The sequence below is a fragment of the Salvelinus fontinalis genome, chromosome 12 (genome assembly GCF_029448725.1).
Source record: "Salvelinus fontinalis isolate EN_2023a chromosome 12, ASM2944872v1, whole genome shotgun sequence".
Lineage (NCBI taxonomy): Eukaryota > Metazoa > Chordata > Actinopteri > Salmoniformes > Salmonidae > Salvelinus > Salvelinus fontinalis.
Window position 1 is genome coordinate 33,763,242 of NC_074676.1, and position 14,016 is coordinate 33,777,257.

The 14,016-nt window shown below is 44.2% G+C and overlaps 1 protein-coding gene across 2 annotated transcripts in view; it reads left to right on the forward strand.

Moving 5' to 3' along the window:
- Positions 1-1,178: 1,178 nt before the first annotated feature.
- Positions 1,179-14,016, forward strand: part of LOC129867219 (transmembrane protein 117-like) — a 90,432-nt gene continuing 77,594 nt past the window's right edge. The window contains exons 1-2 of one of the 2 annotated variants that reach the window (XM_055940477.1): positions 1,179-1,573; positions 5,488-5,794. In XM_055940477.1, coding sequence (XP_055796452.1) covers positions 1,484-1,573; positions 5,488-5,794 — 397 coding nt within the window. In that variant the 5' untranslated portion in view covers positions 1,179-1,483. Of the gene's footprint in view, positions 1,574-5,487; positions 5,795-14,016 lie in introns of those variants that run through there. The other variant, XM_055940478.1, reaches the window with a different exon arrangement.

Sequence of the window (14,016 nt, forward strand, 5' to 3'; positions counted from 1 at the left end):
ATCTCCATAGACAAACATTGGCAGTAGAATGGCCTTACTGAAGAGCTCAGTGACTTTCAACATGGCACCATCATAGGGTGCCACCTTTCCAACAAGTCAGTTCATCAAATTTCTGCCCCTGCTAGAGCTGCCCCAGTCAACTGTAAGTGCTGTTTTTGTGAAGTGGAAATGTATAGGAGCAACAATAGCTCAGCCGTGAAGTGGTAGGCCACACAAGCTCACAGAAAGGGACCGCCAAGTGCTGAAGCTCGTAAAATCGTCTGTCTACGGTTGTGACACTCACTACCGAGTTCCAAATTGCCTCTGGGTGCAATGTCAGCACAAGAACTGTTCGTCGGGAGCTTCATGAATTGGCTTTCCATGGCCGAGCAGCCAGCGTCAGCTGGAATGGTGTAAAACTCGCTGCCTTTGGCCTCTGGAACAGTGGAAACGTGTTCTCTGGAGTGATGAATCATGCTTCACCATCTGACAGTCCGACAGACAAATATGGGTTAGGCAGATGCCAGGAAAACGCTACCTGCCGGAATGCATAGTGCCAACTTTAAAGTTTGGTGGACCAGGAATAATGGTCTGTGGCTGTTTTTCATGGTCCAGGCCCTTTAGTTCCAGAGATGGGAAATCTTATCGATACAGCATACAATGACATTCTAGACGATTCTGTGCTTCTAACTTTGTTGCAACATTTTGGGGAAGCCCTCATCCCCAACACCTTTGGGATGAATTGGAACAATGACTGCAAGCCAGCCCTAATCGCACAACATTAGTGCCAGACCTCACTAATGCTCTTGTGGCTGAATGGAAGCAAGTCCCCGCCGTGCGGCTGTTATAGTAGCAAAGGGGACCAACTCCATAATAATGCCCATGATTTTGGAATATGAGATGTTTGAGGACCAGGTGTCCACATACTTTTGTTCATGTAGTGTCTGTTGTAATGAGACGCTGAATATAATTTCTTACTTTTTTATAACCATAACATTATTTAACTCAGAACCCTATGCAGTGTCGATTTTAGCATGTAAATCACCCTAAATTTCCCGGCGTTCTATAAGAACTCCCCCGTGTTCTGACACCAGCGTGCGCCCTTCGCCCTCGTGCGACAATGTTTGCAAACACAGAAAGGGGTATATGCATACCCCTCTGGATATAAAAATAAATATTTGTATGCTATATGAACATCACCCTGCCGTCAGTGGGAAACTCAATGTGTTTGTTATATTGCAGTTACATTACAATGCACTGATGGTATGCGCCAGTCCAGGGGATAGAAGCATCATCATCACACATAGAAACCTGCAAGCCGCTCCGGCGGTGCAAAGCAGCGCCTCGCTGCCCTGCCACGCCGCTGCATGGACAGCCAACACAATGGCAGAGGATTTGGGGGTGCATCTGTGTTAGCAACAACAGATAGCATGGATAATCCCGCCTCAACCGATTCAGCTCTCGTCGTTACGATGATTAGAGCGCCGCTGTCGGCTCGCGGGGCATGATAGGCAGGAGAGAGAGCCGTGCGGGAGCGGGGCTTCTCGGTTTGACAGTACTTTTTGGAAAGGAAACGCAAAGAAGCGTGGAACAGGTAAGTGCGTGTCTGTGTATGTAGGCCTATCCATATCAAAATACAAGGGATGCTTTCTTATTAAATCAATATGTAGATGGCTTGCACACACCATTGTGCACTGAGGTAGGTTTCAATTTTGTAATCAGATAATTCCATTCGAGATTGATAAAGCATATGGATCGAGTATTATCTGAGATGGGCTAGATGTCATTAGACACAGCATCGCTGTTGCGAAGATGGGGAGGTGCATCTGTGTATCCAGTTCATCGGATTAATAGAGTCGATGTCTGCGCCCACGCGGAAACTTAATTAGCATAATACAAAAATCCACATCAAAATCCGTTCGTTTATACTAGAGAGATCTGTTTTTGGGGGGGGGGGTTGGCTGTCTCAAACCACCGCACCAGCCAATGGTGGCCTTCTGCATCTGCTGTGGAAGGAGGCCGAGTTACAGCGGTGTTTGTCAGATCATGAGACATGCCGAAAATCGGTATTCTCACTTAAAGTTCTGCAGCGTCCGAACGGTTTGCTCTACGACCCCCACAAGCGTCTGAGGTCGGTACCGCCGATCTGCCAACTTCCGTCTGTAGGTCCGAACAGTTAGGGCTACACACTAATACGTCCGCTATATGGAAAAGGCAAGCCTCTCATGAACAGGTAGGCCTACATCGGTTGTTCTGCTCTAGAACGCTCACAAGCCTGGTTGTTTTGCTGTAGGACACGTACAAGCCTCATAATACTAGTCTGAGGGTAGCCAGTACCAGTTAAAATTATTAATGGAAGTATACACTAAGTATACCACAGTTGTGTCAAGTTGGCTGGATGTCCTTTGGGTGGTGGACCATTCTTGATCCACACAGGAAACTGTTAAGCTTGAAAAACCCAACAGCATTGCAGTTCTTGACACAAACCTGTGTATCTGGCACCTACTACCACACTCTGTTCACCCTCTGAATGGCAAACATAAACAATCCATGTCTCAATTTAACCTGTCTCTTCCCCTTCATCTCCTGAGTCGCACAGTGTTCTAAGGCACTGTATCTCAGTGCTTGAGGCGTCACTACAGACCCTGGTCTGATTCCAGGCTGTATCACAACCTGTCACACAATTGGCCCAGCGTCGTTAGGGTTTGGATGGGGTAGCCCGTCATTGTAAATAAGAATTTGTCCTTAACTGACTTGCCTAGTTAAATAAAGGTTAAATAAATAAATAACATGAAAAAATATATATAATGTTAACTTAATTATGCTAATTACGTTTCCGCGTGGGCGGAAACATCGACTCTATTAATTCGATGAACTGGATACACAGATGCACCTCCCCATCGTCACAACAGCGGTGCTGTGTCTAATGACGGGGCCCATCTAGCCCATCTCAGATAATACTCAATCCCTACTGACTGGAGTGGATTTAACAAGTGACATCAATAAGGGATCATAGCTTTCACCTGGTCAATCTACCTATGTCATGGAAAGAGCCGGTGTTCTTAATGTTTTGTATGATCAGTGTATGTGGAAGTAGTTTTGTGCCAAAAAAGAGGTTAAATATGGGTAAAAAAATGAAATAATTTTCTGATCTTTCTTATATCGCTCAGATATACACTAAATGACCAAAAGTATGTTTCTCTGCTCTTTTGCACACCAGTATGTCTATTTGCACATCCTCATCTGCACATATATCACTCCAGTGTAAATTGCTAAATTGTAATTACTTCACCAATATTGGCCTATTTATTGCCTGACCTCCTTACTTCATTTGCACACGCTATATACAGATATATCTATTGTGTTATTGACTATACACTTGTTTATCCCATGTGTAACTCTGTGTTGTTGTTTAGGTCGCACTGCTTTGCTTTATCTTGGCCAGGTTGCAGTTGTAAATGAGAACTTGTTACCTGGATAAATTAAGGTGAAAAAAATATATAAATGTGGACAAATGCTTGTCAAACATCTCACTCCAATATCATGGGCATTAATATGCAGTTGGTCCCCCCTTTGCCGCTATAATAGCCTCTACTCTTCTGGGAAGGCCTCCCACTAGCTGTTGGAACATTGCTGTGAGGACTTACTTCCATTCAGCCACAAGAGCATTAGTGAGGTCGGGCACTGATGTTGGGCGATTAGGTCTGGCTCACAGTCGGCGTTCCAATTCATCCCAAAGGCGTTCTAGAATGTCATTGTATGCTGTAGTGTTAAGATTTCACTTCACTGGAACAAAGGGGCCTAACCCGAACCATGAAAAACAGCCCCAGACCATTATTCCTCCTCCACCAAACTTTACAGTTAGCACTATGCATTCAGACAGGTAGCGTTCTCCTGACATCCTCCAAACCCAGATTTGTCAGTTGGACCGCCAGATGGTGAAGCATGATTCATCACTCCAGAGAACATGTTTTCACTGCTCCCGTCCAATGGCAGCGAGCTTTACACCACTCCAGACGATGCTAATGAAGCTCCCGAAGAAACACTTCTTGTGCTGACGCTGATTCCAGAGGCAATTTGGAACTCGGTAGTGAGTGTTGCAACTGAGGACAGATGATTTTTATGCACTACGTGCTTCAGCACTCGGCAGTCCCGTTCTGTGAGCTTGTGTGGCATACCACTTCGCGGCTGAGCCGTTGTTGCTCCAGACATTTTACAAACTGACTTGTTGGAAAGGTGGCATCCTATGACGGTGCCACGTTGAAAGTCACTGAGCTCTTCAATACGGCCATTCTACTGCCATTGTTTGTCTATGGAGATTGCATAGCTGCGGGCTCGATTTTATACACCTGTCAGCAACGGGTGTGGCTGAAATAGCAAAATCCACTAATTTGAATGGGTGTCCACCTACTTTTGGCTTTGTAGTGTAGGACAGACACTTTAAAACAAACTTCCTTTTGATATTTTTTTTACTCTCTGTTTTTCCATGTATGAATCTGTTATTCAATGGGCCAAGGGCTAATAGCAGTAAGGCCAAATTCAATGTCTCATCATAAAATGTTTTTAAATATATATTTTATACCTAAAGGGGTCCTAAAATTCTAAATCAAGTAGCTAAATCTTCCTTGGTATGACCATCTTTAAAAAATCCATATGTTAACTTATTTGTCATAAACCTCCCCCGAGTCATAACATCAACAACACCTAGCGTAGCACATTATACCAAGACAAACATGATGCTGGTGAAATGTAATATCCACATAGCCCAGTTTGACACTGGTCTATATCTGGGGCCTTACATCATCATACAAATTCCCAGTAGGGATATTTTAGGAAACAGGGTCGGAGGAAACCGGAGGGAAATATTTGAGACCGCCAAGAATGTGCACGGCAGTGAGTGAGTGACGAGGTGAAGTCCTGGAGCGAAGAATAGTCCACAGATTTAAAAATACAGTGGGCTCACTGTCCTGTTGAGAACTGACCCAAGTACTGCCTGGCAGTGGAACCAAAATATCAGCATGATGGTGCTAAATCTGAGGGTGGGAACCAGACAAGCAGCTAGGCAGTGAATGTGAGGCAGCTCCAAGAGACTGCCTTGTGTGACACTGTATCTTTAGATCATTTTATTGATTGAGTGAATGGTCTCTGGAAAACCTCTGACGTCCCTGGCGAAATAATAGATTAAAAGGAAGAGAAATGTAAACTAAATACAAATGTGACACCATTTGAGGAGTAGATGACCATAATGATGCTCTGAAACTACACTGTTGACCTGACTGATAGATGTTTCTCAGATAACCTCAGTCTGGATGATAGACCACTTGTCTGTCCTGCTGCTATTAGTGTGGTGATCACGCTACAGAATAATCTGAGTAGTCTGAATTTAGAATAATCTCAGTCTGGATGGACGTCTCTAGTTTTTCCTCTGTAATCTCATGAACCCTGTAATATTTCCACTGTAATTTGTTGCAGATTTCACTCAGGCAACAATCTTCTCTCCCTCTTCAGGTGGACTGTGGCTTGGGATCCTTCAAAATGGATATAGATCCCTGTTTGCGGTACTATTTCCAGCACCCCTGGTCTCGTCTGTTTGTGGCCTACCTCGTCACTTTCTGCAACTTCCTTATCTTTGCTGAGGACCCTGTCTCCCACAGCCAGACAGAGGCTCACATGATCGTGGTGGGAAACTGCTTCTCCTTCATAGTGAACAAGTACCCTGGTGGAGGATGGAGCGTCCTCAAAATCATCTCGTGGCTGATGGCCATTGTAATCGGAATGTTTGCCGGGAAGTTCATATTCCACCGCAGACTCTTTGGTAAGTCATCAGTCAATCAATTCAATATATTTATTTACAATTTTACATCAGCAGATGTCAAAAAGTGCTAATACAGAACCCAGAGAGCAAGCAATGCAGATGTAGAGCCTCCTAGAGAGGAGGAACCATGCTCTGAAGGGTGGCCAGTCCTCTTCAGTCCTCTTCTGGCGAGACTTAATGAGGAATACAGCCCTACAAAGACAACTGAAAAGTATTTTGTCATGTTAGGGTAATGGTTAGAGTGGCAAAGAAAACCACGTGATATGCTAAACACTGACACTCATTCACGTGCGCACGCACGCACGCACGCACGCACGCACGCACGCACGCACGCACGCACGCACACACACACACACACACACACACACACACACACACACACACACACACACACACACACACACACACACACACACACACACACACACACACACACACACACAGAGCATTATCAGGATATGAAGGGATCATGACTCTATTCCATGTGCTGCTCTCTATAAATATTGAATGTTGCAGTCTTCACTTAGGCCAGGAAAGAGAACATGTCTTGAGTGCTATTATGATTCCTCTGCGGAAGAATAGGTATCTGATAATGTAGCTACTCTGTCCTTGCACATCTTTCAAGTCTTAATCTATTGAATTACCCGGATGATTCCCCCATTTACTTTGAGACTAAAACTAAATGTCAGAGTTTGAAGCCACTTAGCTGTTTCCCTCCTACACAAAAGCAAGCATCTTAAATGCATTTACAGCACTATAGTTGCGTTGATCTTTCATAATTGCTAGGATTATTATTTATTTTTTATTTCATCTTTATTTAACCAGGTAGGCAAGTTGAGAACAAGTTCTCATTTACAATTGCGACCTGGCCAAGATAAAGCAAAGCAGTTCGACACATACAACAACACAGAGTTACACATGGAGTAAAACAAACATACAGTCAATAATACAGTAGAAAAATAAGTCTATATACAATGTGAGCAAATGAGGTGAGATAAGGGAGGTAAAGGCAAAAAAAGGCCATGGTGGCGAAGTAAATACAATATAGCAAGTAAAACACTGGAATGGTAGATTTGCAGTGGAAGAAAGTGCAAAGTAGAAATAGAAATAATGGGGTGCAAAGGAGCAAAATAAATAAATAAATACAGTAGGGGAAGAGGTAGTTGTTTGGGCTAAATTATAGATGGGCTATATACAGGTGCAGTAATCTATGAGCTGCTCTGACAGCTGGTGCTTAAAGTTAGTGAGGGAGATAAGTGTTTCTAGTTTCAGAGATTTTTGTAGTTCGTTCCAGTCATTGGCAGCAGAGAACTGGAAGGAGAGGTGGCCAAAGTAGGAATTGGCTTTGATGGTGACCAGAGAGATATACCTGCTGGAGTGCGTGCTACAGGTGGGTGCTGCTATGGTGACCAGAGAGCTGAGATAAGGGGGGACTTTACTTAGCAGGGTCTTGTAGATGACCTGGAGCCAGTGGGTTTGGCGACGAGTATGAAGCGAGGGCCAGCCAACGAGAGCGTACAGGTCGCAGTGGTGGGTAATATATGGGGCTTTGGTGACAAAACGGATGGCACTGTGATAGACTGAATCCAATTATAGGGTATTGGAGGCTATTTTGTAAATGACATTCCCGAAGTCAGGGATCGGTAGGATGGTCAGTTTTACGAGGGTATGTTTGGCAGCATGAGTGAAGGATGCTTTGTTGCGAAATAGGAAGCCAATTCTAGATTTAACTTTGGATTGGAGATGTTTGATGTGAGTCTGGAAGAAGAGTTTACAGTCTAACCAGACACCTAGGTATTTGTAGTTGTCCACATATTCTAAGTCAGAACCGTCCAGAGTAGTGATGCTAGACAGGCGGGCAGGTGCAGGCAGCGATCGGTTGAAGAGCATGCATTTAGTTTTACTTGTATTTAAGAGCAGTTGGAGGCCACGGAAGGCGAGTTGTATGGCATTGAAGCTCGTCTGGAGGGTTGTTAACACAGTGTCCAAAGAAGGGCCAGAAGTATACAGAATGGTGTCGTCTGCGTAGAGGTGGATCAGAGACTCACCAGCAGCAAGAGCGACATCATTGATGTATACAGAGAAGAGAGTCAGCCCAAGAATTGAACCCTGTGGCACCCCGATAGAGACTGCCAGAGGCCCGGACAACAGGCCCTCCGATTTGACACACTGAACTCTATCAGAGAAGTAGTTGGTGAACCAGGCGAGGCAATCATTTGACAAACCAAGGCTATCGATTCTGCCGATGAGGATGTGGTGATTGACAGAGTCGAAAGCCTTGGCCAGGTCAATGAATACGGCTGCACAGTATTGTTTCTTATGGATGGCGGTTAAGATATTGTTTAGGACCTTGAGCGTGGCTGAGATGCACCCATGACCAGCTCTGAAACCAGATTGCATAGCGGAGAAGGTGCAGTGGGATTCGAAATGGTCGGTGATCTGTTTGTTAACTTGGCTTTCGAAGACCTTAGAAAGTGAGGGTAGGATAGATATAGGTCTGCAGCAATTTGGGTCAAGAGTGTCCCCTCCTTTGAAGAGGTGGATGACCGCAGCTGCTTTCCAATCTTTGGGAATCTCAGATGACACGAAAGAGAGGTTGAACAGGCTAGTAATAGGGATTGCAACAATTTTGGCAGATAATTTTAGAAAGAAAGGGTCCAAATTGTCTAGCCCGGCTGATTTGTAGGGGTCCAGATTTTGCAGCTCTTTCAGAACATCAGCTGACTGGATTTGGGAGAAGGAGAAATGGGGAAGGCTTGGGCGAGTTGCTGTGGGGGGGTTTAGTGCTGTTGACCGGGGTAGGGGTAGCCAGGTGGAAAGCATGGCCAGCCGTAGAAAAATGCTTATTGAAATACTCAATTATAGTGGATTTATCGGTGGTGACAAAGTTTCCTATCCTCAGTGCAGTGGGCAGCTGGGAGGAGGTGTTCTTATTCTCCATGGACTTTACAGTGTCCCAGAACTTTTTTGAGTTTGTGTTGCAGGAAGCAAATTTCGGCTTGAAAAAGCTAGCCTTGGCTTTTCTAATTGCCTGTATATATTGGTTTCTAACTTCCCTGAAAAGTTGCATATCACAGGGGTTGTTCGATGCTAATGCAGAATGCCATAGGATGTTTTTGTGTTGGTTAAAGGCAGTCAGGTCTGGAGAGAACCAAGGGCTATATCTGTTCCTGGTTCTACATTTCTTGAAAGGGGCATGCTTATTTAAGAAATAACCAGGCATCCTCTACTGACGGGATGAGGTCAATATCCTTCCAGGATACCCGGGCCAGGTCGATTAGAAAGGCCTGCTCGCTGAAGTGTTTCAGGGAGCATTTGACAGTGATGAGTGGAGGTCATTTGACCGCTGACCCATTACGGATGGAGGCAATGAGGCAGTGATCGCTGAGATCTTGGTTGAAACCAGCAGAGGTGTATTTAGAGGGCAAGTTGATTAGGATGATATCTATGAGGGTGCCCGTGTTTACGGCTTTGGGGTGGTACCTGGTAGGTTCATTGATAATTTGTGTGAGATTGAGGCCATCAAGCTTAGATTGTAGGATGGCTGGGGTGTTAAGCATGTCCCAATTTAGGTCACCTAGCAGCACGAGCTCTGAAGATAGATGGGGGGCAATCAGTTCATATATGGTGTCCAGAGCACAGCTGGGGGCAGAGGGTGGTCTATGGCAGGTGGCAACTGTGAGAGACTTGTATTTAGAGAGGTGGATTTTTAAAAGTAGAAGTTCAAATTGTTTGGGTACAGACCTGGATAGTAGGACAGAACTCTGCAGGCTATCTCTGCAGTAGATTGCAGCACCGCCACCTTTGGCCGTTCTATCTTGTCTGAAAATGTTGTAGCTGGGGATGAAGATTTCAGAGTTTTTGGTGGTCTTCCTAAGCCAGGACTCAGACACGGCTAGGACTTCCGGGTTGGCAGAGTGTGCTAAAGCAGTGAATAAAACAAACTTAGGGAGGAGGCTTCTAATGTTAACATGCATGAAACCAAGGCTATTACGGTTGCAGAAGTCATCAAAAGAGAGCGCCTGGGGAATAGGAGTGGAGCACTGCAGGGCCTGGATCCACCTCTACATATTGACAGGAGAGGCATGCTTAGCCGAGTGATCATAAGGGTCCAGTGAGTAGTGAGGTTGGTTGGGGTCACGGCGATTCAGACAGCTAGCCGGGCCATGGGTAGCAAGCTGGCAGAGGATGGAGGTCTGTTTTCAATCGGCACTCAGCTTGGCTTTCCTTTGAAAGTCATGTCAAGCCTAGCTGCTTGTCTGGTTCCCACCCTCAGATTCAGCACCATTATGGTGCAGCAGTCTAAGGCACTGCATCTCATTGCAAGAGGCGTCACTACAGTCCCTGGTTTCACATCCTGCCGTGATTGGGAGTCCCATATAGCAGTGCACAATTGTCTCAGTGTCGTCTGGGTTTGGCCGGGGTAGGCTTTCATTGTAAATAATAATTTGTTGTTAACTGACTTGCCTAGTTAAATAAAGGTTAAAAAAATAAAATAAAAATGAGGGCAGTCTATTCAGATCAGAGTTTTACACTTAAAGCCCAGAGCTTCAGGGCACATAGCGGGAACAGAGAGCAGAGTAGACCTCCCATCTCTCTCTCTCTCTCTCTGGAGCTGGAGCCAGGTAGGGCCAATGCACTCCACAGGCCACAGGGTAGAGCAGCGCAGGGCACAGAGTGCAGGAGGAACAGATGGTGTGTGTGTGTGTGGGCTTGAGTGATTGAGTGAGTGTGAGATAGACATGGAGGAATGGAACATGAAGAGCGATGGTGAGCGACAGAGGGGGGTTCAGCACAACATTTATGCAATGGCATTATGTAATCCTAAAAATGAGAGATGAGCAGAATATAGAGCACTCTATAGAGTACTCTTCTCTCTTTTACTACCTACACTACAACATGGTAGGCATGCACACTTAGTTAATTACAGTAATGTCTCATTTATGAAGAATTCTTATGAGGAATTCACAGTGTATTTATAATTGTAATGAGAGTCATTTGTCCAATAAATGCCAAGCTTTTTACCTGGTCACTGATATTTCAACTTATTCTTTGTTTATTTGTTTTTTTTCCCCAAATGAAAGCACTTGTCTTTCCTACGTAATATATGAAGTTATTCATGCTGCTATTTCCATTTGTGTTCAACTATGTATCAATTTGTAAATAAATGGAAACCAGACAATGTGTTGCTTGCTGACGCATTCCGCTGCATCATTTATCATTTATCATTCATCATTCATCATTCATCATTCATCATTCATCATTCATCATTCATCATTCATCATTCATCATTCATCATTCATCATTCATCATTCATCATTCATCATTCATCATTCATCATTCATCATTCATCATTTATCATGGCCTAGAAAAAAAATCTGAATATCACAACCACTCATTTTACGTTGAATTACACCAACTCATCCCACTGGCTATGTTGCTTTTTCACAGAGGACTATACGCAATACTCAATTTACCATGTTTATGTTAGCAATAACGTTGGCTGCTACCTAGTGGAATGAGAGGAGGTGGATGGAGATCACAGTGGGTTTGGTTTTTATTCTCCGGTAGCACAGCCAGCCACTTATCAGTTTCTCTCAAAGGTGATGGATGGTCCGTGACAGACTATGTGGGTTATGACTACCTCCCAGGCATATATATAACCGATGCTAATTCACCCAGCCACTAAAGGCTATGTACTCTCCCATTGAGTGGCATGTCTTCTGGTCATTCAGTGAGAGCTTGTCTGTATCTGTGCCTTTGTTATTACAACAAGGACATGGGGAATTTGATTTGTATGCCCATGTGAGATTGTATTTGATTTGTATGCCCATGTGAGATTGTATTGTATTCCATTTTGTATACTGTGTTTTCTGTGTTGTAAACCAGTAGGCATACAGTACATACAGCATACCTTGTTCCTTTCCTCCCTGATCCAGCACAGCACTCAGTATTTCATGCTTACAGCCTTCATTGTAAAACAAAACGCCTTTTCATCAAGGTAATGCAATGGAATCTGCTTCTCATTCCATGTTGTGCTGCACCAGTTTCAGATTTACATAACCTTTTAACCTTTGTTTCCTGTGCATTTTCCAAGACTTGTGTTCTCAGTGAATGTTTAGCATCCTAACAGGAGTAGGTATCCCATTGACCATCTTTGATTCAGTACTATGAGCACAGGGCTTCTTTGCTTTGAGTCATCACAGTGGATTTTCCAGCTCACACAGCCGCTCAGAATAGTAAAAACCCGTTTGAGAAAAGACTGAAATGGGAGACCCAGTTTTTTTGGGAGACTTTGATGGTTGAAGATATTTTGAAGTTAACATCAATGCGCTGCTGTGAATGTGTGACTATTGCCTATGGTTGTTCCATTGTTAAAGCGCTCTCCACTAATGAATGCTCCTCCTGCCTGATCCTGATCCTTGAGTAGCTGTAGCCTCAGAGATGCCACCTGGACTCTGTCACACGTTGTTACAGTAGTGCATTATGGGTATGATGGCCCTGTGTTGTGGTGGCCAAAGGTCAGAGTTTGCTTGAGCGTGTGGGTTTAAGTGTGTGTGTGTGTGTGTGTGTGTGTACATCTGGAACACAGCATATAACCCTATGCCTCCTTGTTGTTTCTTCTGTTTAATACACAGCAACAATTCAGTTTAGACCTGATTATGTTAGTTGTCACTCGGAGGCTGGCCTTTCACAGTAAATAATAGAGTATTGTATTAGTGCCAGGATTCAAATATTTAAGACATGGACCAGCAGGCCGGCTGCTGTGTTGAGATTGATGGGTTGTAATGTAATATTGATGTTTGTAGCAGAGATTTGAGCAGAGGGGAATCGGCCACTATCTTAGACAGTAGCTCTTTCTTACATTGGCATGTTGTTGTTTTAGAGTGAATGGGTTTTTTATGTTTTGTTGTTTGATACATTTTGCATCAAACAGCATTAAATACGCTATAACAGCATTAAATACGCACTAAATACGCTATATTTAGCAGAATCTTAAATGTGTTCATGATCTATTATGTGTCCAGGATCAATTGTAAACAGTGAAGTTGTTTATCCACAATACTGGTTTACACTCAAAACATTAATAAGTAACCTCCTTTCGTGTCTTGTATAAAGACAATGAAAGGTGTTTTATTTATTTTTATTCGTGAAGTAAACTAACTCTAAACATCTGTCTGCTTTGAACGAAAGATAAAACGGTCCAGGCGTTTGCAAAATCCAGGGAGAGAGAGAGATTGAGAGTGTGAGAGAGAGGAGGCAAACAATACATTGGGCAAAGGAAATTGCTTGTTTACTTAAGAGTAATGAAGTCTTTGGTACAAACTGTAGCTCTTACGACTGGGGAAATGATTTAACAAACCTCTCTGACAGTAATCAGATGTGGCTGTTGAAACAGCCCCAGCTAGACACTGGAACAGCTGCTTTCCATCGCCCATTGGAGCGAGGGAGGCAAGGAGGGAGGGAGTCTCACTCTTACAAGTACGTCCGCCAATCTGTTTTATTGGGGAGATTTGTAGTTACCATGGGCTGCAACTCTGGGGACCCCGGCAACGTTGTCATGGTAATTCCAATGTTGAGTGTGACGCCTTGGCCACGGTAACACAGCTGGCGATATAATGACACGGGGCTGCAGTGGAAACTTTGTGACATCCAGGTGGAGCGGAGCAAGGCTTTCTCCTCTCCTATCCAGCCCATCTAGGTTTGTCAGAGGGAAGCAAGTCGTCTCTTCTAGGGTCCCTAAGGAGGGCAGTAACTGTTGTTATGTATGTGTGTGAGTGGACTAACAACCACTTTGATGGTGCAATACCCCAAATCAGGACACCCAGTTATAGACTCAACAGCATGTACATTTATTGGGTTCTTTTTTTTTACCCGGTAAGTTGACTGAGAACACATTCTCATTTACAGCAATGACCTGGGGAATAGTTACAGGGGAGAGGTGAGGGGATGAATGAGCCAATTGGAAGCTGGGGATTATTAGGTGACCATGATGGTATGAAGGCCAGATTGGGAATTTAGCCAGGACACCGGGGTTAACACCTTTACTCTTACGATAAGTGCCATAGGATCTTTAGTGACCACAGAGAGTCAGGACACCCGTTTTAACGTCCCATCTAAAAGACAGCACACTACACAGGGCAATGTCCCCAATCACTTCCGTGGGGCATTGGGATATATATTTTTGAGACCATAGGAAAGGGTGCCTCCTACTGGCCCTC